General features: G+C 62.6%; 2 protein-coding genes across 7 annotated transcripts in view; both read right to left on the reverse strand.

Annotated features, from left to right (window-relative positions):
- Positions 1-1,019: 1,019 nt before the first annotated feature.
- Positions 1,020-19,901, reverse strand: NHERF1 (NHERF family PDZ scaffold protein 1; the record flags this gene model as incomplete). Its single annotated transcript, NM_001082345.1, is given in 6 exon segments — positions 1,020-1,810; positions 2,038-2,124; positions 3,085-3,125; positions 4,823-4,976; positions 5,640-5,801; positions 19,269-19,901. Coding segments are annotated over 6 exon segments (1,077 nt in total).
- An 802-nt stretch (positions 19,902-20,703) lies between these two features.
- The window catches only part of RAB37 (RAB37, member RAS oncogene family), a 57,232-nt gene continuing 51,056 nt past the window's right edge, over positions 20,704-26,879 (reverse strand). For 2 of the 6 annotated variants that reach the window (XM_070060353.2, XM_002723578.6), the window contains 8 exons: positions 25,517-25,627; positions 24,657-24,698; positions 24,214-24,280; positions 24,074-24,126; positions 23,020-23,085; positions 22,465-22,521; positions 22,306-22,382; positions 20,704-22,167 (listed from right to left, as the gene is read on the reverse strand). In XM_070060353.2, the coding sequence (XP_069916454.2) occupies positions 22,062-22,167; positions 22,306-22,382; positions 22,465-22,521; positions 23,020-23,085; positions 24,074-24,126; positions 24,214-24,280; positions 24,657-24,698; positions 25,517-25,627 (579 nt within the window). In that variant the 3' untranslated portion in view covers positions 20,704-22,061. Of the gene's footprint in view, positions 22,168-22,305; positions 22,383-22,464; positions 22,522-23,019; positions 23,086-24,073; positions 24,127-24,213; positions 24,281-24,651; positions 24,699-25,516; positions 25,628-25,799; positions 25,981-26,879 lie in introns of all 6 variants that reach the window. The other 4 variants (XM_070060354.2, XM_017339691.4, XM_089317683.1 and 1 more) reach the window with 3 other exon arrangements.

Raw genomic sequence — 26,879 nt, forward strand, 5'->3', positions numbered from 1 at the left:
AAGGGTAGAGGCAGGGGTGGGGTGGGGGCAGGTCAGGGCCAGCCAAGCAGGGCCCAGGGACGATGAGTGCTGTGATAAGGGCTGATGGAATCCAAGCTCTGACAAGGAGTGGAGATGGCAAGATAGTGGCTGGCGCTTCCCTGCTCCAGGGCCCAGGGCCCGCAGAGGAGCCGTCCTCGTTTGCTGTCCAGCAGCCCATGGCTCCCCAGTGGGCTCCCTGGAGGTTGAGTGGGAAGCTGCCCAGGGCCAACTTTGCCCTTCTTTCTGAGCCCCTGCCCTGTCGCCGCAGCTCTCACAGGCCACCCTGGCAGACCTCCAAGAAGAGGTGGCCCCAGGTACCACAGGCAGGAGACCCGAGTCTTGTGGAGGGCCAGGCCTGTTCACCTTTGGACAGTCCCCGCCCCTCCACCTGGCCACACAGCCTAGCCAGGGGGCTGCCGGCCAACAGCTGCAATCAGGGCCCGGCCAGATAAGATAGAGTATCTGGCGCCAGCTCAGCCTGCTCCTGGGAATCCTGTGGCCCACTGGCTGCCGGCAGGCAGCATAAAGCCAAGTCCTCGCATTCCAGAGCCTGCTCCATCCTGGGATTCACTCCTGAGACACCTCCCCAGAGTCCTCTGAACACGTGGGCCGCCTCTCCTGCCTCCGCAGATAAACATCCCTGTTGCATAAGGGGCCTGGCCCCCTCGGTGCTGCAGCCCTGCCTGCACAGGCACCCTCCCGAGCTCAGCTCACAGCCAGACTCCAGGCACCCTGGTCAGAGCTCCTCGGGCCTGAGGGCCACCTGTGTGCCATTTCTCACTCCCGGGGCAGAAGACAAAGCCCCAAAGGAAGACACAGAGACTGGAGCGGTTTGCAGGAACCAGTTAATTTCCGGAGTCTCCATACAATGGGGGGCCTGGCTCAGCGCTGGGCAAGGGCCAGCCAAGCCCTCCCCACGCTGCCCAGGCCTCTGGGGGAGGAGGAGCAGGGACACAAATTTAAGGCTGAGGCCTCTGCTGTGCCCAGGCTGCAACAGCCAGGAAAATCACGTTAATCAAGGAAATGAACGTCTCTCTAAACTGATGTGCACCCTTAAAAAAAAAAATCAACAAAAACAAGAGGTGCAAGCCAGCCACAGCTGTCAGGACGACGGACGCCCCGCGAGGTGAGCTGTGGCTGCCGCAAAGTCCCCTGGTCCCTTGTGGGGTTGTGAGGGAAGAGGACCACGTGCCTGGTGCCACCATCCTCGCCTAAAGCAGGTCCCGGTGCCGTCCCAGGCAGAGCCACGCGGGAGCAGAGGGACAGAGTCTGCTGCTGTTTGATGGGGTAGGGCAGAAAAGCATTTGCCTTCCTCGAGGCAGGGAAGTGCACAGTTCTCTAAAAAAGTCACATGGCCAGGAACGGGGCACTGGTGCTGATCTGTAGATCGATTCGAGGGTGATTGGAGAAGCGGGGCGGAGAGGAGGTGAGGTAGGGTGGGCGGCCGGGGACTGGAGAAGCGGGCGGAGAGGAGGTGAGGTGGGGTGGGCGGCCAGGGATTGGAGAAGTGGGCGGAGAGGAGGTGAAGGAGGGTGGGCGGCTGGGGACTGGAGAATCGGGCGGAGAGGAGGTGACGGGGGGTGGGCGGCCGGGGCGCTCAGAGGTTGCTGAAAAGCTCCTTTTTCTCGCTCCAGTCCATTTGGGGGGCCCGTCTGCTGCTGCGCTTCTGGTGGGCCCTCTCCTTGGCCACGGCCAGCGAGATGCTGAAGTCCAGGATGGGGTCGGAGGAGGAGGAGGTCGAGGAGGGGGCCGTGGAGTCCTCTTTCTTGGGGCTGTCTTGGGAAGCCAGCTGTCGAGAGAAGGGGGAAGCAGCGAGTTGAGTCGGTCCCCTGCGCGCTCCCTGGTCCTCAGCCTCAGAGAGGTGGCTCCCTTGGGGCTGCGCCCAGGGAAGCCAGGTCATGAGAACAGAAAGCGGCTCAGCGTGTGACGTCCGAGGCCGCTGGTGTGCCAGAAATCAGAGGGGCCTGGGAATCGGCTTCTGGGGCCCAGTCGCCGCCCCCTGCCCAGCAGACCTACCTCCTCGCTGGTGTCACTGGAGGCGGATCTTGCCAGGGCTGGCCTGGGGCTCTCCGAGGCCGCTGGGGCCAGGGTCTCAGGGTTGTTCTGGCACGGAGAGAGAGGAGGGGCGTGGGGAGCGAGCTCCCAGGGAAGATGGGGATCTTGGTCTGAGGACCACGCGAGCCCCGGCCACCCACCCAGATTCCCGCTGCCTGAGCCTGCCGGCTCCACGGCTTTACACTTCCACATTCCTTAAAGGATCAGAGGGCGGCCTGGTTCCACCCCGTGGGCTGCAGGGCCATGCCTGTCACCTGTCGGGATTCATGAGCTGAGCCGCCTCCTTGGCCCCCCTTAACGTGGGCCAGTGACCAAGGGGTGCAGCCCACCAGGTTCCTATTGGCTGGGCAACCTGGGGGCTGCTCTCACCACCGGTGGCCCAGTCAACCCCAGGAACCTTGACAGCCAAGCGGGGCCTCGAAGGAACAGGGTGGATGGAGAGTTCCAGACCCCCTATGGGGCCCAGGGACCCTCCCCTGCCGGGCCCCTTGGCAGGAGCTGGGGAAGGAACACCTGTGGGCAGGCCCCGAAGGGCTCCCACCCGGTCCCGGAATGAAGGCTTCTGTCAGGGCGTCAGCTTGGCGTCCAGCCTCTTCCTGGGTTCCTGCAAGGCTCGGCTGGCACCCGGCCCGCCATCTCCCCCCCAGCCTTACCCCCTTCCCTTCTGCCTGGGGAGGAGGGGCTTTGTTCTTCCAACCCAGACTGCAAGGAGCAGAGAGGCCCAGCGCACGCGGCCAGACACTGAAGCTCTGTTCTTGGGGGGAAGAATGGCCTCTTCTGTACAGTGGGGAGTTGGAGGCAGGGACCTGTCACCAGGATGGCGGCTGCAGAGGGGCCCAGCCAGGCCTCTCCCTCCTTAGGCAGCGGCCGAGGGGTGCGCTAGCTGTCCCACAGCTTGGAGCTCAGGAAGGAACCAGAACCGGCACCCAAGGTTTCAGCTTGACCCAGACACCAGCCTCCCAACCATGCTACCTTCTGACGGGAAGCAGTCAGGGGCCGGGCCCTTACCTTCTGTATCTCCCCATTGGTGAAGGGCTCAGGCAAGGGACCTAGGAGAGGAGAGTGCAGAGGTGAGCCCAGGAGCTTTGGGGAAGGGGCACAGAGTACAGGCTGGAGAGGCGGCCAGGGCGAGGGGTGTGGGTGGCTCATGGGATGTGGCTCCCTGGGTCAGTGTTTTAACACTTTCTTGGCCACAGCCCGCTGTAACTACATTTCGCATTTTAATGATCCAGCACACACAGTGTTACAGAGCTCTACGTTTACCGCAGTGTACTGCTCTAATATTCCCTATTTCACTGCATTAAGAAAAACAGGCTGGCCTTTTATCTACTAAACAGACCTCAGGAGCCACACATGGGTCATGAGCTGTATGAAAACCTGTTATCTTCCATGGGGTTGAAGTTCCAGGCTGGCTCCCTGATTCCTGCCTGGGAAACTGGTTTAAACAAACAAACAAACAAACAAACAAACAAACAAAACAGATTTCCTGGGCCTCGGCACCAGATCCCACACGGGTAGGTCTGGGGCAGGCCAAGGACTCGGCATGTTTCAGGCACCTGCCAGGTGGTGCTGGTAAGCCCGTGCAGGTTAGAGTTGGGACCTGCCCCAACGCCTGCGTGCCAGCCTGCAGATGAAGGGACAAGAAACTCAAGGGCAGTGGCCCGGGCGTCCTCTCCCCCAGCCCATGGAAACCTGGCAGCAGCAGTGGGCCTGGGGTCCCTCTGTATGGCATTATGGGGGGGGGGTGGCTGTGCCACCTGCAGGAACCAGCGGACCTGGGCAGGTTCTCGGCTCCCGGTTCCCGTGCATCTGTCCTTGTCCCTGCTCCAGGGCACGGCTGATGACTCTAAACCTTTCCCCTGCCTGTTCAGGGCACAGTGGGGGTGCTCCCCCACCCCCACCCCGCAGTGTCCACTGCCAGAGACAGACAAGAAGGGAAGTCCAAGGGCCGAGTGGGATCCAGGTGTCCCGTGCTGTGTCTTCCCTGTGACGGGTCCCCCACGGCAAGGCTGGAGCCTCATCTCTGTGCCCAGAGTCTGCGTAAGGACTCCCAAGAGCCCCTCACAATTCTGTGTCAGGCCACTCAGTTGAGCTCTGAGTCATGTGGACCCTCGCCTATAGAGCCCTGACCTTCAGGGAGGCCCCGCCCATTGCAAAGTCCAGGGACTCCACCCTCAGCGTGGCCGAGCGGGCACCCCTGCTCCTGGAGCCATCTTCCCAGGGAGAAAGTCCTGCCCTGCCCCATTTGGCTCAGCCCGGCCAGGGGGAGGTGCCAGGCTTGGCAGGGGGATGGTGGGGGATGGTGAGGGCAGGGGCCCAGGGACCGCGGGAGGGGGACCCACTGCTCTCTAGAGCCAGGCTGAGAGTTTCCAAGACAACCTGAGACAGGGGGAGCACTGGGCCCGTCATGGACTCTGATCGGACCAGCAAAGGCTGCAGGCCGCCTCAGAGTTAACCCTTTGCTGACATCAGCACGGCCCACGGTGCTGCAGCTTTGACCCCGGGAACCAGTAAACTCTGCCCCACCTCTCACAGGCCAGCCTCAGAAGCCCACTGCCAAGCCCTGCTACCTCGCCCCATGCTGGGCCCCCTTCTTCCCCCAACAAGTGTCTCTGGGCTTCCCCAGGACAGGGAGGGAGCGTCCAGGCCGGGAAGCTGCCTGCCGCTCACCTGGGATGCAGCAATGTGCTGGGCACCGCTGGGCAGCCCTGGCGTGGGGGCCTCCAGCCCCCCTCACCCAGCTCACCGTTGAGGTGCTCAGAAGATGGGACCACTTTGCATTTCTTGAAGAACTCGTCGGTCTCCTTGTCCACCACCAGCAGCTTGGTCTCATCCCCGCCGGCCTTGATGGCAGTCACCACGTCCCCATGCTGCTTGCCCTCCACGCAGACCCCGTTCACCTGTGGGACAGGGGTGGGGGGGCTTGGGTTATAGGTCTCAGCTCGGAGGGGAGGACGTGGGAGCCCTCCGCCCCCTGCAGAGTCCTGGGTGAGGCCAGTGGTGCTGCCACTTCACAGCTGGGAGAGGCAGGTCACGTGGGAAGAGGAGACTTAAACACACACAGCTGTGGGACTGGGACTGGGACTGGGACGGGAGAGATCCGTGCGGCCTGGCCAGGCTGGCGGGCCCGCTCCGGCTCGGGGCCTCGGTTTTCTCACGAGTGAGCTGAGAAGTCTGTGGAGGGCTGACCTCCGGCTCTAAGCTTCTAGGACTCTGTGATTCTGGGACCCGCCCAAGCACTGGTTCCGGCTCCCTCTCCCCCAGCACAGCAGGAGAAGGAGCGGATCTCAGAGCCCGCTGTGGGGAGAGGGATGAGGGGGCTGTCAACCCCACCCGGGGTCTGGCAGAGTCCTCAGGCAGCAAAGGAGCTCCAGGGACGGCCACTGACATCCACCCAAGCCCAGAGAGTGGGGGCAAGAAGTCAGCCAGCTTGTCCATCAGCCCATCCCCCACCTCTGGGCCGGCTACACCCATGAGCGAGCCGGCAGCGGGCCCTCCCTGGACGGCTGATGGTCACGCCACAGCATCAGGCAGCAAGAGCCCCGAAGGGTTTGGGAAGTCACCTCCACGATGCGGTCCTGCTCCCGGAGCCCCGAGGCCTCAGCCGGGGAGTCTGGGTCCACGGCGCGGATGAACTGGCCCGGCCTGGACTTGTCGCTGTGCAGGTTGAAGCCGTAGCCGTTGGGGCCCTTCTTCATGGCGCAGAGCCGAGGCCGGAGCTCGCGCTGCGGGGAGAGAGGAGGGCCACGGCCATTGCCCAGTGTCCCGGCCCCACCTCCCCCGAGGAAGGTCTGGAGTAATGCAAGGCCTCAGTACACTCCATTGAGACCCCATCCCTCTCCCTCCATGGCTTGGCCTGGCCCTCCAGGGTAAGGGACCGGGATGTCCCGTCAGCCTGGCTGGCTTCTCGGGGCACACGCTGGGCCCCCAGGCCCTGTGGACCCATCCCCTGCCGAGGGGGAGGCAAGGCCAGCTGTTTACTGCAAGCGGTCAGCAATTTACAGTAAACCAAGGCCACGGCCAGGTGGGAGGGGGCTGCAAGGAGCCAAACACCCAGACACCTGGTGGGAAGCCATCATGGGGCATTCCAGGTGTGTGGGGGTGTTGTAACCATGGCAACAGAGACCCTGAGAGTCCCCAAGGAGCCCAAAGGGGGAGGGGCCAAGAAAAGCAAACTCTGGATCCAGCTGTGGGACCAAGTGGAGCCCAAGGACTGCTCTGGGGACCCTCTCCCCCTCCTCTCCAGCCTGGGGTGGGGCTGCTGGTCCAGGGGGACTACCCTGGATCACCAGGCACACGAGCAGCCCTGCCGGCACCGGACACCACCCCAGGAGTCCAGGCCGCAGCCGGGGTTCCAGCTGCCCTGCTCGCTTGCTGCATGCCAGAGCCGTTCTCACTGCCACCTGTTTGCCATGCTTGCTGCGAAGCCCAGCGAGACAGTGGACGGACAGCGGACGGCCGTGGAAATCCTCTGTAGCCCTCAGATCCCTGTGCACACCGAACTTCACCTCTGTTGTTGACACCGACAAAGAGTGGCCTTGGGCAAAGAAGTGAGGCTGGGGGCAGGGAGGTCGTGGCCACAGTGGGGGTGGGGTGCCCCTGAAACCCAACCCCCCCTGCAGTGGAGAAGGCAGGGGAGAGTGGGGAGCAGCGAAGAGCAGGGCTTCCCAGCCTCCTGCACGAACGGCTTGCAGCCAGGGAGGTGGCGCCATCTGCTCCCCACCCTGCGGCTGAGAGCCGGTGGGAGGGCCCATCTCCCTTCAAGGCTCAGGCAGCTCCTTCTGGCCTGTGGTCCAGGATGTCGGTGGGGGGCGTGGAGTGGCCGTCCCCTGCTGCCGCGGACCCACACCTGGGCTAAGGGCACCTTGCCCCAGACTGACAAACAACAAAGTGAGCTATGAAAAGGGGCCCCTCTAGCTCCGTGCCCGTGGCCCCCCAGGGCCCTCCAAGACCTCAATCTGATTCTGGGCTTAGACCAGGCTCTTCTCCCCTCCAGCTAATCCCTCTGCAAAGCTGCGGTGCGGCCCTCCCCCAGGCTGCCCAGGGAGCAGAACAGGTCCGACCAGTTGCCACCACCAGGACAGGCTCAGTTTTCGGCCTCAGCCACCTGGGCTGGGCAACCTGGTCCTTCACCCCGGACAGTGGGAGGGTGAATCTTTGGGACAGCCCCAAAGAACTTCCCACCGGGACAGAGCCAGGTGCTCCAGGGGTGGGGGAACAGGCTCAGAGAGGGCAAGCCCAGCGCCTGCAGTCACACAGCCGGAACACATCCCCGGGTCTGCCCCGCACCTGCGCCTCTCCAGCCACACTGTGGGCTGGCTGCTCAGCACGGGGCAGTCCACCGGGAGCAGAGGCCCTGGCAGAGCTGGGCAGCCGAGGCCCCATGGGGCTCCTTCCAGCTCTGGCTGTGGGCTCGGAGGGGAGGCGGCCCAGGAGCTGATGAAACACCGCCTTCCTTCCGGGTGCTCAGGCCTCTCACAGCGGCGCTACAGGCTGAGCTGAGGGATAAGGCTTGGCGGCGGGGGGACGTGGGTGATGGGTGGTGAACACTCTTGGGCTGGGGGGCAGCTGGCCCCGGGGACTTCCTAACCAGTAGGGCTGTGCTGGCTGCCCCCTCCCCCTGCCCCGTGCTGCTGCCTCCTGGGCCTAGTCTTTGCAAGTGTCACCAGGGTCCCTTGCCTGTGACATCCATCCTCAAAGCTCTGGGGCCTCTCTGAGCCTTGCCCCTCTGCAGGCACCAAGCCAGGAGGAGCAGGGGGCATGGGGAACCCAGTCTGAAGGACTCGGTTCAGCCCAGTCCCCCTGGGACCTGCTGTACTGCCCTTTGGGGGATTCTCTGGAGGCTTCAGGGTCTGACAGGGTGGCTGGGCAGACAGGAAACCCCAGGAAGTTCCCCCGCCCTTAGACACCCACACAAGCCTTCTCGGACATGGAGAGGTGGGGGCTTCCCACTCTTCCTGAAGCCACCCAGGTGTCCACAGAAGTGTCACAGTCACCTGCTGAGTCAGCCCAGCAGGCGGCCCCTCCCAGCCTGGGGGGTGGGCTGGTGCCGCGGGAGTCCCTGGAGACAGCCCTCCTGGGGGATCTGTTGGGGCCCGGCTGGTCCCAGCCACCGCTGTACCTGGGCCCTCCCTGCAGCCCAGCTGGGGCAAGGCTTGAACTTGGCTCTGGGGGAAAGGAGGGTGGGTAGGGGCCAAGTCCAGGTCATCTTGAGCTTGGTGTGTGGGCCCCATTGTCTCGGTGCCAGCCCCAGAGGGGCCTGGGACAATGGGCAGGAGGGCATCCAGGGGACCGATGCCACTGAGTCTCTAAGAAGTAAAAATCCAGATGTGCTCAGGGGCTGGTGGAGACCCAGGTGCAAGGGGCGAGATGGGGCTGGATGGCTGGGCCAGCTGCCTCCAGCTCCTCCTCACAGCCCTTCTGCCACTCACCCCTCCCCTTCCCCAGGGAGCCCAGCCCCACCCTGGGTGGCCGCCCCATCACCTCCACCCACGCAACGGTCCAGGGAGCGGACAGCGGGCACGGAATTCAATAGGCGCCACCAGCAGCCACCTGGAAAGCCGGGAAAGTCGATACCCTAATCCTGGTGCCGTCTCCGGGGAGCAGGTCCAGGCCTGCTCTCTGCCCCTCCTTGGTGAAGGGGGAGGGGAGGCTGCGGGTGGCTGGGGGCCAACGCCCCACCGGGCTCAGTCCCTCCCTGGCTGATGCCTTGGCGATGGGCCCTATAGAAACAGCCTGGCCACCTCCCTGCTTCTGGCTGGCAGGCAGCCCTGGGGTGCAGGAGATGGGCTGGAGGAGCAGGAAGACCACCAGGGCGGCTAGGGGACAACAGAGGTGACCACCATCTCCCAAGACTGCCCTTCCCTAGCCCAGCCCCAGCCCCGGGCTCTAGTTGATGCAAATAAGCATGGTGTGGCTCTGCCCTCCTCCCCCTGCAGGGAAATCAGCCGTGACAACAGGAGGAGGGGATGGGTGGGAAGAGCCCAGGCTGGGGGGCATGCTGGGGTAAGAGCCCTGGCCATTCTAGGAGGCACCGTTGGCTCCGTGGACTCTGGGGGCCCAGGCTTGGGTCTGGTGCTGGCTCCTGGAGGAAGCCAGGTGGAGAGAGCTGCCTCTGCCTGGGGCACCAGTGACAGTGCTCTGTCCTCCGGGCAGGCCAGGACGTGACCGGGGGCTCGGCACACAGGGCAGATGCCCAGATCTCCTCTCCTTGCCCTAGGTGAGGTCCAGTGGGCTGGACGGCCACTTGCCCCCAAGCCCCTGATGTCCTCCTGTTACCCTGTGGGACCTCTTCCCCTGAGGAATGCTGGACACTTCCCTTGGAACTCAAGGATGCTCCTCCGTGTCCTTCATCTTGTACTTCCTGTTTCTCTGTGGGAGGGTCCTTGCCTGTACCCGGCAGCGAGCGAAGCAGTGCATAAGCTGAACTCAGCTCCTTGGCACACCTGGGCCTCGGGGGCCTGAGCCAGACTCTCCCTCTGGCTGGTCGGCTCTTCCCCCAGTGCCAGCCAGAGAGACCCACGGTGGAGCAGTTTGGCTCAGGCCTCCCCAGGGCTGGGCAAGCCTGGGACGGGGCAGCCTGGTACCTGGCTGGACAGCACCCAGGGCTGGCGGCCCGTGCCTTTCAGCCTACCTTGCAGGTGCTCCACCATCGCCGCCAGACCTCCCCTCCTCCCACAAGCTGGGGCTTTAACTGGGTTGTGCCGTCCCAAGAGGCTACACAAGGAGCTGCGACACTGGGGCGCCACGCTGCCATTTGCCGAACATCTGCTATATGCTGGGACCTGTGCGTGGTTTCCTCACGAAACTCAACTCTAACCCTTCAAGGAAGGTTACTATTGTCCCGTTCCACTGATGAGGAGCTTGGGCTTGAACGAGAGGGAGTAAACTGCTCAAGAACACACAGGCGGGCTGGCGCCGCGGCTCACTAGGCTAATCCTCCGCCTAGCGGCGCCGGCACACCGGGTTCTAGTCCCGGTCGGGGCGCCGGATTCTGTCCCGGTTGCCCCTCTTCCAGGCCAGCCCTCTGCTGTGGCCAGGGAGTGCAGTGGAGGATGGCCCAGGTGCTTGGGCCCTGCACCCCATGGGAGACCAGGAAAAGCACCTGGCTCCTGGCTCCTGCCATCGGATCAGCGCGGTGCGCCGGCCGCAGCACGCCGGCTGCGGCGGCCATTGGAGGGTGAACCAACGGCAAAAGGAAGACCTTTCTCTCTGTCTCTCTCTCTCACTGTCCACTCTGCCTGTCAAAACAAAACAAAACAAAACAAAACAAAACAAAACAAACAAACAAACAAACAAAACACACAGGCGACAGGAGAAGGCGGCAGAATATGAACTCAGACCTGCCAGTCACGTGCAAGAGTTAACATTTCCTAGTAGCCACGCTAAAAAGGAAAGAAAACCAAAGGGCAGGATTTGGCATAGCCGTTACGCTCTAGAATGCCTGGGTACCTATTCCAATTCCAGCTTCCAGTAGGTAATGGCTCAAGTTGGGTCCCTGCTACCCAAGTAGGAGACCAGGATTGAGTTCCGGCTCGGCTCCGAGCTTCGGCTTGGCCCAGCCCCAGCTGTGTGTGTGTGTGTTGGGGGGGCATCTGAGGAGTGAAGGAGAGGATGGGAGAGCTGTTTCTCTCCTAACCAAATTTTAAAACTTGTAAGAAAAATATGGGGCTGGTGCTGTGGCGTAGCAGGTACAGCTTCTGCCTGTGGAGCCAGCATCCCATATGGGTGCTGGTTTGAGTCCTGGCTGCTCAACTTCAGATCCAGCTCCCTGCTAATGCGCCTGGGAAAGCAGCGGAGGACGGTTCAAGTGCTTGAGCCCCTGCATCCACATGGGAGACCTGCATGAGCTCCTGGCTTCAGATCGGCCCAGTTCTGGCTTGTTGCAGTCATCTGGGGGATGAATCAGCAGATGGAAGGTTTCTGTCTCTCCCTCTCTTTCTTTTTCTTTTTTGGACAGGCAGAGTTAGACAGAGAGAAAGACAGAGAGAAAGGTCTTCCTTCCGTTGGTTCACCCCTCAAGTGGCCACTATGGCCGGCGCGCTGTGCCGGTCTGAAGCCAGGAGCCAGGTGCTTCTTCCTGGTCTCCCATGGGGTGCAGGGCCCAAGCACTTGGGCCATCCTCCACTGCACTCCCGGGCCACAGCAGAGAGCTGGCCTGGAAGAGGGGCAACCGGGACAGAATCCGGCGCCCCAACCGGGACTAGAACCTGGTGTGCCGGCGCCGCAAGGCGGAGGATTAGCCTAGTGAGCCGCAGCACCGGCCTCTCCCTGTCTTTCTAATTCTGACTTTCAAACAAATAAATCTTTAAAAAAAGTTATAAAAAGAAATTTTAGTATTTTCCCAAATACAACACTTCTAAAATATTATTCCAACATACAGTTCCTTTTCAACAACTGTGATATTTTACATCCTCCTATTGGCACAGGTTGAACACCCCTCATCCAGAATGCCCCAACATCCGGAACTTTGCACACTGACATAGAGGCCACAGTGGGAAGATGCACAGCACGGAAAGTCATTAGAAATCGTGCACAAAATTACCTGCAGAGCCAGAGCTGTGCTACGGGGGTCAAGCTGCCGCTTGTGATCCGGGCATCCCTCATCGGAGCGCCAGCTGCTATGCTTCCGATCCAACTCCCTGCCAATGTGCCTGAGAAGGCAGCGGAGGGTGGCCCGAGTACCTGGGCCCCGGCTACCCATGTGGGAGACCCGGATGGAGTTCCAGGCTCCCAGGTTTGGCCTGATCCAATCTTGGCCATCGTAGTCATTAGGAGTGTGAACCAGTGGATGGAAGAACACCCTCTCTCTATCTTCAAGTAAATAAATAAATATTTAAAATATGTGTATGTGCAACAAATCAATTTGTGTACACTTGGGTTACCTCCCTAAATTATCTCACGTTATACATGCAAGTATTCCCAAATCTGAGAAAGTCTGAAATCCCAAACACTGGTTTGTGGTTGCTGGCATGTGTGACAAGGGATACCCAGCCTGTGCAAATCTTCATCTGGTCTCCCACAGAACCCCCGAGACCAGCCCCCTTCCAGTGCCCAGTAGCCTCCTGCGGTAGCCTGCAGCTGCCGCCCCAGATAGCACAGCCGAAGCGGCCTCTCTCTGCCACGTGCTCTCCCTTAGCCCCAGCCCCCACGTCTGCGGCTGGACACAGGCGCCCATGACCTGGCCATAAACGCGGGGTGAGGGTGGAGTTCGTCTCTGAGAACTCAGACCTCTGGCCTCCGTCACAGCAGAGGGTGGGACCGGAGCTGAGCCCACGGCCTCTGCAAGCTGGATGCCACCCTACAGACTCCGCAGCACTCGTCCTCTGCTAAGGACAAGGACACTGGGCCGTGGGGAGTCGTCCTGCCCGGAGGGAGGCCCAGGCGACAGTCAAGGGCAGCGTCCAGAGAGGCTCTTGGCTGAGGGGCGCCGCAGAGCCAGCCGCGGGGCAGAGGCGAGGCTACAGACTGTGGCTTAGCCCAGCCCGGCCCCGAGGGGGATGGGGTCAGGAGCCTGACCCTTCTGGGCGGAGGCCCGACAAGGATCCCTGTCTGCAGACAGAGCTGGGTGCCCGGGCCCCGTCCCCGGCAGGAAGCTGGATCCAAAGATCTGGGGGTCTTTGAGCCCTTCCTCTCCTCGCGCTGCCAGGCTAATACTGTTGTTCACCATGACCCTGGCAGTTCTGAGTCCCAGTTTTATGTCTCATCACTTTAAAATATATATATATATATATATATATATATATATATATATATATATAGATTGATTTGAAAGGCAGAGTTACAGAGAGAGGAAGAAACAGAGAGAAAGGTCTTCCATCTGCTGGTTCACTCCCTAAATGGCTGGCGCTGAGCTGACCTAAAGCTAGGAGCCACGAGCTTCTTCCAGTCTCCCACGCGGATACAGGGGCCCAAGGACTTGGCCCATCTTCTACTGCTTTCCCAGAGAGCTGGATTGGAAGAAGAGCAGCCAGGACATGAACCAGCGCCCATACGGGATGCCAGGGCTGTGGGTGGAGGCTTAACCCTACTAAGCCATAGTGCTGGCCCCGCCCCACCCACTCTTAATCTTTGCTGTGTTCGAGATCCACCCTTTGGATCAAGAGTTTAAAAAGATAAACGGGTTTAAAGTAGGGATGCTTAAAAAAAAGGGGGGGGGGGCTGGTGTGGCTGGAGACTCAGGCCTTCCGTGAGCTGGAGGCCCCGGGATGCGTGCTGCACAGAGGGCGGGCTCCGGGACCCACTGTCCAGCCAGGGGCTCCTCCCTGCCTCGTGGCCCATCCTCTGCTGCTTTCCCAGGAGCATTAGAAGGGGGCTGGATGGGAAGTGGAGCAGCTGTCACCTGGACTGAGGTGTGTTTAGTACACAGCATATTCCCAGAGACAAAGACTAGCTGTCAGGGACCGCACATTGACCAGCAAGTTACAAAACACAGCAAACAGCACCTCACTGGCAGGCAGGCAGGCAGATCAACGACAGGTGTGTCGGTACCTACTAGGAGGACACCGGAAGGTTCCTTCCCTGGGCAGGGCCACCGTGTCGCAGCAGCAGCAGCAGAGGAACGCCTGGTGTTGGGATCCGGAGCTCTGCTCTCTCCCTGGGAACAGGCCTACTGCCCCAAGACCTTGGCTGAACTCCTTGTTAAAGATTGATTGATTTATTTCAAAAGCAGAGTTAAAGGGAAAAAGGGAGAGAGAGGGAGAGAGACAGAGAGATCTTCTGTCTGCTGGCTCACTCCCCAAATGGCTGCAAAGGCCAGGGCTGGGCCAGGAACTCCATCCAGGTCTCCCACGTGGGTGACAGGGGTCCAAGCACGTGGACCATCTTCTGCTGCTTTCCCAGGAGCACAAGAAGGGGCCTGGATCGGAAGTGGGGCAGCTGGGACTGGAAAAGGCACTCATCATATGGCACGTGGGCATCGCAGGCTGTAGCTTAGCCCACTGCTCCACACCGCCGGCCCTGGTTCTTGTCAGCGCCCTCCCCCCCACTTTCCCAGGGCCCCCTGGGATGGGAAGGCTGGGGAGGGGGAGAAGGGTCTCCAGCCTCCTCTAAGAGGAGCCTCTACAGAGTGACTGACTTAACTGAACAGGAACACAAGGTGAGGACGAGGGGCTGCACTGCTCTGCCAGTGAGAGGGGTCTCAAGTTAAGGGAGCGGCACAAACTCACACCCCCCAGCATCTCAAACCCACACGCTTCTGCCTCACCAAAGCTCCAAGCCCGTCGGTGTGAACCAGCCGCCCGCCCTGGGAAAGGGGCTGGGAGCCTGCCGGCAAAGCGCACCCAGCCATGCACACCGCCGCGGGGGTGCCTGCGCGGCCTCTGCTTCTGGGATCAAGGCGAAGACTGGCAGGAGCCCCCTCAGGCGGGGAGGTTTTACACCAACAGCCCCGCCAGGGGGTCCCGGTACCCGCACCTCACAGAGCCAGCAGGAGCATGGGGCTCCCAGGGCCTCGCGGCCAGCGACTGGCAGCACCCGGATTCAAACACCGCCCCGGTCCCGGCCCGGGCTCTTGCTTTCTAGTCTTCGATGGAAGCTGCCAGCAGGCAAGGAGAGGTGGGAGGCTTATCTGGAATTCCAGTCTCTGGGTGTGTTGGTGGCAAGCCTGGGAGTGCTGGGCCTGGAAGGAGATGAGCGGGGACAAAGGTCTGACAGCTGTCACGGATCCATCCATTAATTCAAAGCTGGTTATTGAGCACCTCCCTACCATGCGCCGGGCACGTAAACACAAATAAACTGGTCACTGCCCTTGGGGCTGACCGTGCGGCGGAGGAGGAGCTCACCAACAGATAACTAAAATATTGCATGTTCAGAGCGATAAAGAGATAGGATGTGGGCGGGTGCTCGGCCTCGCAGTTAGGTCCCTGGTTAGGGCACCCACGTCCCACATCCGAGTGCCTGGCGGGCATCCCTGGCGCAGGCTCCTGACTCCAGCTTCCTGCTAACGCAGACCCTGGGAGGAGGAGGCAGTGCTTCCTGGCTCAAGTTAGCTGGGTTCCTGTAATCCCGGGGGAGACCTGCATGGAGTTCCTGGCTCCCGGCTCCGGCCTCAGCCCGGGTCTAGCTCCAGCTGTTGTGGGCACTTGGGGAGTGAACCAGCAGATGGGAGCGAACCAGTGCAACAGCCCTCTGTCTCTCAAATAAATAATAAAAAAGAAAGATAATAAAAGAAAGATACAAGGACAAAGAGCAGGAGGAAAGGAAGAGACAGCTCTGCCCAAGGAACCCAGGAAAGCATCCGCAGAGGTTCGTGGTACAGAAGGGGGCAGGAGGACTCCCAGAGGGAGGGGCGCCATCTGCCGGCTCAGGGAGGGCGTGGCTGGCGGGGGGGGGGGGGGCTCAGATTCTGGGATGGAGGGGAGGGGGCAGCAGTGAGAGTGGACGCCAGACCCCACCTCACCTGAAGCAACCAATGGCTGAGCACTTACCAAGTACCAGGCTTGGCCATGGCTGCACCTGCACAGCGCGGGGCAGATCCAGCGCTGGCTGTCCCCCCAGGACGTGTAACCTCACTGTGAACTAGCTACTTTTATTTCTTTAGTTTCGTTTTATTTAGAAGGCAGAGAGACAGAGATCTGCCAGTGGCTGGTTCACTCTCCAAATACCCAGAACAGCCAGGGCTGGGTCAGGCAGAAGCCGAGTCCAGAACGCAAGCTGGGTCTTTCTCTCTCCTTCTTAGGTTTATTTACTTATTTGAAAGGGGGAGGCAGAGAGAGAGAGAGAGAGAGAGATCTCTTCCATCACCTGGTTCACTCCCCAAATGGCCACAATAGCTGGGGCTGGCCCAGGCTAAAGTCAAGAGCCAGGAACCCCAACAGAGTCTCCATGTGGGTGGCAGGAACTTGAGCCATCATCAGCTGCCTTCCAGGCCCATGAGCAGAGAGCTTGGCTAAGAAGCAAAGGAGGGAGGCCAGCACTGTGGCATAGTGGGTAAAGCTGTTGCCTGCAGTGCCGGCACCCTATAGGGGCGATGGTTCAAGTCCCGGCTGCTCCTCTTCCTAGCCAGCTCCCTGCTCTGGCCTGGGAAAGCAGCAGAGGATGGCCCAAGTCCTTGGGCCCCTGTATCCGCGTAGGAGACCCAGAAGAAGCTCCTGGCTCCTGGCTTCAGATAGGCTCAGCTCCGGCCGTTGCAGCCATTTGGGGAGTGAACCAGTGGACGGAAGACCTCTCTCTCTCTGTAACTCTGCCTTTCAAATAAATAAATAAATCTTTAAAAAGGAAAAGAAGCAGACTTGATTGGCACTCCATTATGGGAGCAGGTGTCCCAAGCCGCAGCCTAACCTGCTACACCACCATGCCCACCCCCGAGGGTGGCAGGGACCGAGGCCATCAGCTGCCGCCTCCCAGTAGGTGCAGGAGCAGAAAGCTGGGTGGGAAGCGGAGGAGCTGAACTCAAACCAGGCGCACGAGACGGGGAATGCTGGCAACCCAAGCGGCAACTTCGCCGCGGCGCCCAGCGCCTGTCCCTGTGAATTCTTCATTAATCCAAATGCCCGGGAACCAGTGTTTACTGGGTACTTCCTCAGTGCCAGGCAGTGAGCAACCTGCTGCGTGTTCATCCTCGCGTAATCCCCACGGCCCTGTGGGCTGGCTGCTGTAACCCACAGCTTACACAAGAGGAAACGGACGCTCACAGAGCTGCCCTGCTTGGCTCCAGGCTGCTGGGCCAGTGCAGAGGGGCGGGTTCAGGCCTGCCCAGCTGTCAGGGTCCAATCTGAGGGTTTGGGTGTCACTCTGGGACAGGCGGTGGAGGGGACTGGCTGGGGGGCTTCAAGCAAGGTGTCGCTGCCCCTCTCCCCCTGTGAGTGGAGGAGGCAAAAGCCAACAACGAAGGGGGGGGGCTAAGTACTCCCTCCCCTCCTGAGCCTAGAGAGCCCAGTCCAGCACGGATGGCCAGGGCTCCAGGCACCCCTCATGCTTGGCCCTGCGGGGTGTGTGTGTGTGTGTTTTATTTGAAAGGCAGTGTGGGGGGAGAGGTATCTTCCATCTGTTGGTTTGGGCGATTCCCTCCCCAGAAGCCAGCAGCCAAGGCCAGACCAGGCTGAAGCAGGGTCTCTCACATGGGCGGCAAGGACCCAAGTCCTTGAGCCATCACCTGCTGCCTCCCAGGGTGTGCACACGCAGTCGGCTGGATCAGAGGCAGAGTATCTGGGACTCGAACCAGCCGCTCCTGGGCATCCCAGGCAGCGACTTAACCACTGTGCCAAATGCCAGCCCCCTGTGTCACTCTAGACCACACCTGGTCTTCCCCACCAGACGCCATCCAGGTAAGCACTCCTGCTGGGCACCTTTCTACTGGGACCATCTGCGTCTTTGAGAACTAGCGAAGAGAAGGGACAGCCGGCCTGCTGCACACAAACTCAGGTTAAAGTGCATCAGCAAACCTCAGCGAGATGCTTTGTGAAACGGATGCCTTTTGCAAAAAAAGTCGCTCTCACTCTGTGTGTGAGCATTTCTGCAGCCTTCTAACGGAGGGCTTCCAGCCGACCAGCCACGAATATGGCTGAAGGAGGTGGTCGCACAGGGCTCGGCCTCACAAGCGAAGCTCGATTCAGAGAATCTAGCAGAGGCGCCAGCATTGCCCCCCATTTCTAAAATTGTACAGAGGCGGCAGGTGCACCTCAGCCAATGCCCTTATTTTGTAGATGGGAAAACCACAGTGCACAGAACCGTGACTTGCCTGGGGACGCGTCCCCAGGACCCCCCCAGGTGGCTTTGCTGGCCCAAGGAAGCACACACACAGGTGGGGCCCACCCCACCACCTGGGGGAGCCCGGTTCTGAGATGGTGGAATGGCCTGTGCCGTGCAGGCTTCCACGTTAGCCTCCCCCCAGGGCCTCCCCGGCCAGAACCAAAAGGGCAAAGGGAGGAGCTGTGACTTGCTGTGGGGGAGGGGTCATCTGAGCCCCTGGCTAAGAGCAAGGGAAGGAAAAGGACAGGGCCGGACAGGCTCAGCAGAAGCACAAAGTTCAGATGGGATTTCTGCCTGGGACCAGAGGTCATCTGTTCCTGATCCCTGGTGTCTACCCCTTATCAGGGGTGCTCTGATCCACGCCCCCACCCTGGGCCTATGCCAGCTTGGCAGTGGCAGGAAGTGGGAGCCTGGTGGCCCTGGAACTCCTGGCACCCAATTCTGGCTGGGCAGTGTTCTTGGTGACCTCACTTCCTTCTCTTACACCAAACCAGTTGGTCCTCTCAGGCTCCGCCTTCTACCTAAATGCTGAACTGTGCCCTCTCGCTGTCCCGGGAGGGTCCTCCTGGCTCGGCCCTGGGGCACCCGTGCCACACACGGCCCCCAACTGGCGCCTGCTGGAGGGGGCCCTGGGCGCCCCACCGCGGGCACCCCAGGCCCCGCCTTGTCTCACGGGACCCGGGGCTCTGCACAACAGCTCCTGTTTTGCCAGCTGCCCTCCTGCAGCTGATCCGAACTCACTGGGATGGTTTGGGGGACCAGCAAACGCTGGCGAGAGCTGTCCAGGCAGGGCAGTGAGTGGGGCGCGGGCAAGACCACCTGCCCCGGGCAGCTCCTCCAGTGGCTGCCGGGCAGAGAGCTCGCTCCCTCCCCCAGCCATCTTTCTCCTCCACCTCCTCCTCCTCCTCCAAGGTCCTCCCTCCGCTGCCTGATACAAGCTAGCGCTTACTCTACACATTCCTCAGACTCATAAATCCTCCTGGGTGGCAGAGCCGCCACCCCCAAGACGCCTCTGCGCCTCCTCCGCGCACCCCGCCCCCACCCATCGCCCCTTCTCAGGAGGCACCCTGGACTTGGGAAGGATGAAGTCCAGCGGCCCGAGGTTAATGATACACGCGGGGCGCCCCCACCCCACGCCGGGGCTCGGCGCAGGAGGGCTTCGCGCCCCGCTTTCTAAAGACGCGGCTCTCTCGCCTTCACCCCACAGGAGTTAGGAGTAGCGGTAGAGAACTCCGGGGTTTCCGGGGTACGGGAGCAGACGAAAAGGGGACTGGGCTCCCCTGCACCGCCCCCCACCCTCACCAAGGCCAAAAAGAAGTGCAGGCGGCAAAGGCGCCCGGGCTCCCCGCCCAGCCTGGGGCGGGGAGGGAGGATGGGGTCGTGGGACGCGGTCCCCCGCCCGCCAGGGAACAGCCGGGGCGCCGGGCGGAAGCTGCCAAAGGGACCGGCCTCTCGGGGCGCCCGGGTACCTCCCCGCCGCCCGGCCCCGGGCCCGCACTCACCCGCTCCGGGTGGCTCTTCTCGACCTCGCGCGGCTCGTTCTCACCGGCCGGGCCCTGCTCGCCGGGGGCGGCCGGCGGCCCGGCCTGCTCCGGCCCCGCCTGGGCGCGTAGCAGCTCCCCCCGGATCTGGACTCCGAGCTTCCTGAACTGCTCGTCCGTGTCGGGGTCGACCACCAGCAGGCGCACGGCGTTGAGCGCGGCGCGGATGCGGCTCACCACCTGCTGGTGGGTCTCCTTCTCCACGTTCTCGCCGTTCACCTCCACCAGCCGGTCCCCGGCCAGCAGCCCCGCCTTCTCGGCCGGAGAGCCGGGCTCCACCAGCCGGATGTACTGGCCCACCTTGCCCTTCTCCCCATGCAGGTGGAAGCCGTAGCCGTTCGGCCCCTTCTCCAGGCAGCAGAGCCGGGGCAGGGGCGCCCCGGCCGCCGCGTCCGCGCTCATCTCGCCCCGCGACGGCTCAGCGGCGCGCAGCGGGCTCCGGGCCGGGTCCGGGTCCGGGGCGTCCCAGCCCTTCTCCCTGCTCTGCGAGCTTGGAGGAACCGGGGAGCCTGGCAGGGGAGCCCCAGCGGCGCCAGACGCGAGGGGCGAGCAGGTGTCCCGAACACTGCGAAGCGAAGGAGGACGCGCTCAGACCAATCCCCGCCCCGCGCGGCGTCTGAGCGTTCCAGAACCCGCCCCGGCCCCTAATCCCGGGGGCGGGGCCTCCCCGAGGGTGTGGGCCACCGCGAGCCAATCGGGGGCCCCCGGGCCGGGGCGCTCGGGCCGGGTGAACAGCGCCGGCCAATGGGAGCGCGCGGGGGCGGGGCCTGCGCTCGGCGCGGCGCCCCGCAGCGGGCGAAGAAAGCGGGCTCAGGAAGTGGAAGTGTTTGTTACCAAGTGCCGGAGCCGGGCGGGAGGGGCGGCTCCTGCCGCGAGTTCCAGGTGCGGGGCGGCGGGCTCGGCTCTGTTTTCCCCAGCCTGTGGCGGGGGTCGAGGACAGCCGGCCTTCGGGTGCGGACCCCCAGCGTTTCAGCAGCCTTTAGCCGAAGCTCCGATGGAGGCGGGGGCGGTGGGGAGGGGGCGTGCGCGCCTGCTGCCGAGGGATCCGCTCCGCTCCCGGGCCGTGTTTTCCCTTCGCGGCGGCCCTTGGCGTCGCCCCACGACCTCCGCGCGGGAGCGCCGGCTCTGATCCCGGCGGGGAAGTTGTGCGGGGTCCGCAGCGGGTCTGGGGGCGGCCCCTGGGTCTTGGGCGTTTGGCTCCGGGAGAGGCAGAGCAAAGTCAGGTCACCTCGGTGCGCCCCGCGGGAAAGGCGGAGAGCGGACAATGCAGACCCCGAGAAACTTCCCAGGCTGGCCGCAGAGGCCTGGGGGCCACCTGTTCAGGTGACCATTCCAGGACACTGAAAGACGGGAACACTCCCTCGTGCGCCCCCTCCCAGAAACACAGGACGGGGTGCAGTTTCCAAAACACTGCGATTTAATTCCGCAAAAACACAAACGCCAGGAGCCCCGGGCTGTCTTGGCTACGGGATCTCCTGCAGGCTGCCGTGGGCCCTTAGGAAAGACTGGCAAGGTCAGGCTCCTCCCTGCTGTGCCCTGGCGAGTGCTTCCTTATCCGCCCAAGTCGGAGCGCCAGGATTCCGCCTTGAAAGCAAAGGCCGCAGCCTCAGAACCGGCGCTGACTTTGGCTTCTCACCTCCTCGGCTGCCCCTGGCCTGCAGGAGTCTGGGTACCTGTAGGTCATGACCTCTTGGTCTCAGGTTCACTTCCTGGAGCTGGGTCAGGGCCTCGGGAGACACGACCTTGGCCCTGCCTGAACTCTTTGCTACTCCCCGGCCCACCCCGCCCCCAGTGTGTGGCCATGACCTTGCTCTGCACACATGGATTTACCTAGGAACGGATGACCTCGGCTCTCTAGCCAAAGAGGCAATAAAGCAGTTTGGGCTCTGGCGGCTGAGGAGTTAAAGGGCTCAGTGGTCAGGCTGGGTTTAGGGCTCAGGCTAGGGGCAAGCTTTGTTCCATTCTGCTGCCCCCACCTGCCCCAGGAGCTGGAGCTTTCTCTGGTTCTTGACCCCGGAGAGCTGAGCACTACAAACTGCACACCTGCCAAAGCTGGGATGGTGGCCAGGGGCACAGGCAGAAAGCAGATAAGACGGGGATTCTGGGGGAAGGGGCTCCCCTGGGATCTGAGGTCCAGAGACAGGAACCAAGGTCCCCAGGGGCCCAGGAAAGGGACACCCTCCCGGGAGGGGCTCCGTAACGCCTGAGGTGGCCAGACAGACACACCCTGGTCTCTGATCCTTCTCTCCCCTCCTCCAAGGGGGCCGCCTGCCTCCTAACCCACAGCTGTGGTCTTCCCTGAAGCTATGGTCTGGCTCCCGGCACCCAGGGGTCAGCCCAGCCTCTGTCCAGCTAAAGTGAGACTGCTGACGGGGTCACTTCCTGCCCTCACACCCCTACAAGTGCATCGGTGTCCCTGGTGCTGCCCACGGCTAGGAGGGAGGCCCAGCCCCTCGGCCTCAAAGGCAGAAGGGCCGCCAGGGCCCCGCCTCCGTTGTCCTGGTGTCCTGGTTCTCCACCTGTTACTTGTTTTAAATTAAGTCGCAGTAAGAGAAAGGTGGCGCGCCCTCGCTGGGGAAGCAGGGGAGCCACAGGAGCCGCGGTGGGCGCTGGAGTCCAGCTGCTTCATGGGAAGGGGTTGAGGGCTGGGTCCCCCTCTCCCTCTCCCTCCGTTCAGCCTCTCAGGATAAACCGGTCTGGGGGCCACGGCTGTGTCCTCTGGGCCCCTGTGGCCTCCCCGCAGCCCCCTGGGCATCACAGGAAGGAGCAGCAGCTGGGACGCTGCTTCTGGGATTCCACGTAGTCGCGGATCTGGAAGCTGGGCTCATGGGCCTGCCGCCCCGCCCGGTACTTCAGCTCCCTGGAAGGCAGAGAGGCAGTGGGCGGGCTGTGAGTGCAGGGGGACCCCCGAAAATGCAACTCAGAGGGCGGGCGGGCCCAGGAACCCCCAGTGGAGCCACCCTGCCCAGCCTGGAGCCCCTCCCCACTCGGCTCTCACTTTGCAATGGCCAGGAAGGCCAGCTCCACGTTCATGCCCGTCTTGGCGCTGGTCTCCATGAAGGGAACACCGTACTCCTGCCCCGGGGCGAGAGATTTGTCCTCAGCGCTGGCCTCTGGCTGCCCCTGCCTTCACCCCGCCCGGCCAGTGGTCACTTACCCTGGCCAGCATCTCCCCGTCCTCCGACCGGATCACTCTTTCACTACTCACATCCGCCTGTCAAGCCGATATGGGTCACTCTGGGGAAGGAAGCCTTGACCCCAGCTGGCCCAGCTTCTGCCAAAGGAGCAGGCACTGCCTGCCCTCTGCTGGTGGCCTGGGGGACTGCGGGCAGGTGTGATGGGCCTGGGGCTATGTTTTCTGCCTGGTTCAGGCTGTAGCCCAGCTCAGCAGTGATGGCAACCCTGGCTCCAGGAGGAAGGCGGGTAACTCTCCCTGGTGAAGGGTGTCAGCCCCTGACCCCTGACCCTGTTCAGGACGAGTGCCCGGGCAGCCCTGCAGGTAGGGCCCTCCCCGGGTGGACAGTTGCCAGAGCTTTCAGAGGGCAGAGACGTCTGACCTCTGACCTGGAGACCTGGGAGACCCGGGAGACCCGGGAAGGATGCCCAGGTGCCCAGGTGACCGCTGGGCATCCGTGGGGCCGGGTGGGGCGGATGCCCAGGCAGCCGGAGAGGAGGTGCCGGGTGCCGCCCCGGCCGGCCTGCAGCCACTCACCTTGTTGCCTAACAGCATGATCACCACATCCCTCTGGGCGTACTCGTGCACCTCGGTGAGCCAGGCCTGGGGGAGAGGGCAAGCTGAGCCGGCCGCGGGGCAGCACCGGGCCACTCTCCTGCAGAGTGCCCTGTTGAGATTCTAGACCACAAAAGGGCCCAGAAGTGATCAAAAGCACTGAGGTTGATTAGTGATGTCTGCTATGACATCACTAACTGGTTGGAGGTGGTACAATAAGCGCCATGGGTTTTCCATTTTAAAAAAAAAAATCCACAAAAGTACATCAAAAAGTTCGTGGTGGGATGAGTATTTGGCCTGGCGGTTAAGATGCCAGTCGGACACTTTCATATGGAAGTGCCCAACTCCAGCTCCCGTTTCCAGACCCCGAGAGGCACCAGGTGATAATGGCTCAAACAGTGGGTCCCTGCCACCCCCGTGGGAGGCCTGGATTGAGTTCCTGGCTCCTGGCTTCCGCCTAGCCCAGCCGCTGTGGGTGTCTGGGGAGTGAACCAGCAGATGGGAGCTCTGTCTCCCTCTCAAAAAAAAAAATCGTCTTCCGTGGGTCTTTTGAGACCTCTTGTATGTCTTACGCCTCCAGTTTGCTTACAAGCAATTGAGGTCGCTGAGGTCAGCGAACAGGGCAGACCTGTGCCCCTTTGGACTCAGGGCTGGTCCCTACGTTGGCTGAATTATCCTCCCTGCTCTGATAGCCGCTCGCTCCTCTGCCTGAGTCACTCTCCTGCCAGTGGTGCTGGATGTCCGTGTAGATTCTTCTGGCTGGGCTCTGCCCTTGGCCTCTGCGGCTAATTGTCCAGGGTGGAGCTGGGGCCCTTGGGAGCTCTTTGACAGGAAAGACATTCATGAATCATGGCAGGTGGCACGGGCACGCAGCCCGCCCAGCCCCTGTGCCCACACGGCAGGTAAACACTCGGCCACGGGTCTGACTTCTGAGTCATGGCCAGGTGTCTTTAGAAGCAGCAGGATTGCACCCCACAGAGCAGCAGGCCAGCCAGGCCTGCCTCGGCTGCTTCTAGCCGGGGCAGAGGGGACCTACCCTGATGTTGTCGAAGGAAGCTTTGTTGGTGATGTCATAGAGCAGCAGCAAGGCTGGAGGAGGAGAGACCGGTCAGAGCGGGCCCCCCGCCCGGCAGTGGGGGGACTGCGGGGGGGGGGCTGGAGGGCTTGGGGACTCACCCTGGGCGTCTCGGTAGTAAGCGTGGGTGACGCTGCGGAAGCGCTCCTGCCCCGCGGTATCCCAGATCTAGGACGGGATGGAGAACTGGTCAGAGGGGGAACAGGGCAGGGAGTGCTGGGTGCAAGGGGTGCGAGCCAGGACCAGGGCTCCAGGACGGATGGTTACTGAGCTCACCGGAGCTCCTCTCTTCTCCTCCCCGGCTCCCCCCGGGGGAGGGGCACCCAGCCTGCCAGAGCAGGAGGCTGAAGGCACATTTTGAGCTGCCTTTGATGGAAGCCAGGGTGCCTGGGAAATACATCTTCTGCAGACATCAAACAAACACAAGCTGCTTCCTCTTGGGGGCCCCACAGGAAGTTACCCCAGGGGTGGGCAGGGCTGCAGGCAGCCTGTGGTTGGGGTGAGGAGCTGGGCCCTCCCTGCCCCAGCCCAGCCCTCACCTCACCTGCAGTTTCACTCTCGCACCGTCCACAGTCACCACCTTGTTCTGAAAGGCAGAGGGGCGCAGGGTGGGGGGGGGCAGGAGAAGCCTGGGCCGAGCTCCGCCCACGGCCCGCCCACGCCCCGTGCCCAACCCTCTCCAGCGAGGGCGGGGGCACTTCCGCTGCCGAGGGCACGCCTTCTGCTCTTCTCAGGGGCCAGGGGCACCTGAGCACTTGCCTGGTTTTTGCCAGGGCCCGGAGGGCTGCACGGGGCTGGGCGCCGGAGAGCCCACCCCTTGCCCACTACCATCTTCCTCTCGCAGAGCCCAGCCCCAGGACTGTCGCTGCCGAGCCTCAGCGCTGAGATGCCCACCGGAGTCCTGGAGACCTGAGGAGCTAGACTGGCAGGCCCATCTTCCCTCTCGCCCCCCAGAGTTCTCTGAACGCAGCTGGAGGTCCCGGCCTCCTGGTTGGTTAGCCCGCACCTGCTGGTCAGGGCCCCGATGATGCAGGGTAGAAAGACGGTCATCAGGGTGAGAGGGAGGGACTCGGGCCAGCCATTCTCTCCGCACAGGGCCAGCCCCGAGCCGCAACCTGGTGCAGCGCTGGGCATCCTGGGAGCCCCAAAAAGGCCAACTGTGCTTCCAGGCTTTGCCAAAGGAGCCCAGTTCAGCGGGCGGTCAGCAAGGGCTTTCATCTGTCTGCCCTGCTCTGCAGTGGACAACAAGGCTCCGCCTGGTTTCCCTGTCCCTTGGGTGTCAGGGAGCCCAGACTTCTGGCACCTGGCCCCTGCTGTGGTCTGGGGGAGCACCCTCGGTGCCTTGCAGGCGGAGGGCCACACAGGGGCCAAGCCGCTGGGAGGAGGAGCCTGCAGCCGCCTCACCCTGAAGTCTACGCCGACAGTGGCGAGGAAGGTCCCGGACAGGAAGGCCCCGTCTCGGAACTGGAGCAGGAAACAGGTTTTGCCGACGCCCGAGTCTCCCAGGAGCATCACCTAGTTGGGGGGGGGGCAGAGGCAGTGAGTGGGGAGTCGGGGAGCTTCTGGGATTGTAGGGAGTGTGTGTGTGGGGCAGCCTGGAGAGAGGGATGGGCGGGGGAGGTGGGGCCAGGGAAGGATGCTGAGAGCATCCAGGAAGCCTGCGTGGCTGCCATCCCCTCTCCCCTACCTTCTTGTCCTCATCTTGGGAGCCCAAGCTGACATGTCGGCACCAGCAGGTGCCCAGAGGGTCTTGGTGGCCCCAGGGAACCCCATGTTCACCTGGTATGGGCGCTGGTTGCATCTGCCCACGGCCAGGGCAGGCAGGCAGGCATTCAGTCCCCCTGTGTGGATTCTTCTAGGCTGTGCACCTGTGGGTGGGGCTGCCTTGTCGGGAGGGGGACGTGTGGACACCTGGGGCAAGGCTTGGAAGGGGGCAGGGCACTGTGGTTTGCACGGGCGTGTTCTGAAATTACTATTGTTTGGGCTCCTTTCCTTTCAGGTTACAACATTTATTTGGAGGTTGCTAATAACATGCGTTAGGGAGAGTGGGAGTTCACGCTGAAAACAGGGAGACTTTGGCCCCAAGTCCATTCAGCAGAGGTGGGACAAATGCTGCAGGCTGGCACCCCTGGGCCCCAGGGAGTATGGGGGCGGGGGCCCTTCTCTCAGTCCCTGTGCGGTCTCCAGGGACATGCAGGAGTGGGAAGGGAGGAGTGTCTGGGCCAGGCCCTACCTGCCTGTGGCCCCTCCCCCCAGGAGCTCCCATCAGGCTCCTCCCAGACTCTCCTGCGCTCAGTGCCCTGGGCCAGGGCTGGGGAGGCCAGCAGACAGCTGAGGGCTGAGGCCGGGGTGTGGGCCCTCTGGAACCTGCGCTCCTGGGTCCCAGCCCTGGATGGGGAGGGAGGGCCGGCCAGTGCCTGTGTACTTTCCAGGTCACAGCTGCCCTGAGCAGCCTCCCAGCCAGCCGGGCCATCCCACCAAGCGCAAACAGCTGCGAGACTCCGCCTCCTAGGCAAACGGCTCAGCTGGCCCCAGGGCACGGAGGTCAGCGGTTCCCATCAGTCTGGGGCTGCTCCCCCTCCCCCATCGGAGGGCCCACGGCCCACTTCCTGCAGCTAGCACACAGCACTCGCCTATCTCAACGGCCCTGGGAGAGTGACTTGCAGACTGGCTTCCCCTGAACCCCGCGGGGGAGGGGGGGACTGAGGCTCCCATCCAGCCGGAGCTCTGGCGCTGGGGGAGGGAGCCTGGGCCCCCAGAGAGCCAG

Source organism: Oryctolagus cuniculus, chromosome 17 (assembly GCF_051225735.1).
Source record: "Oryctolagus cuniculus isolate XC-2025 breed Fujian yellow rabbit chromosome 17, ASM5122573v1, whole genome shotgun sequence".
In the NCBI taxonomy this organism is placed as follows: Eukaryota; Metazoa; Chordata; class Mammalia; order Lagomorpha; family Leporidae; genus Oryctolagus; species Oryctolagus cuniculus.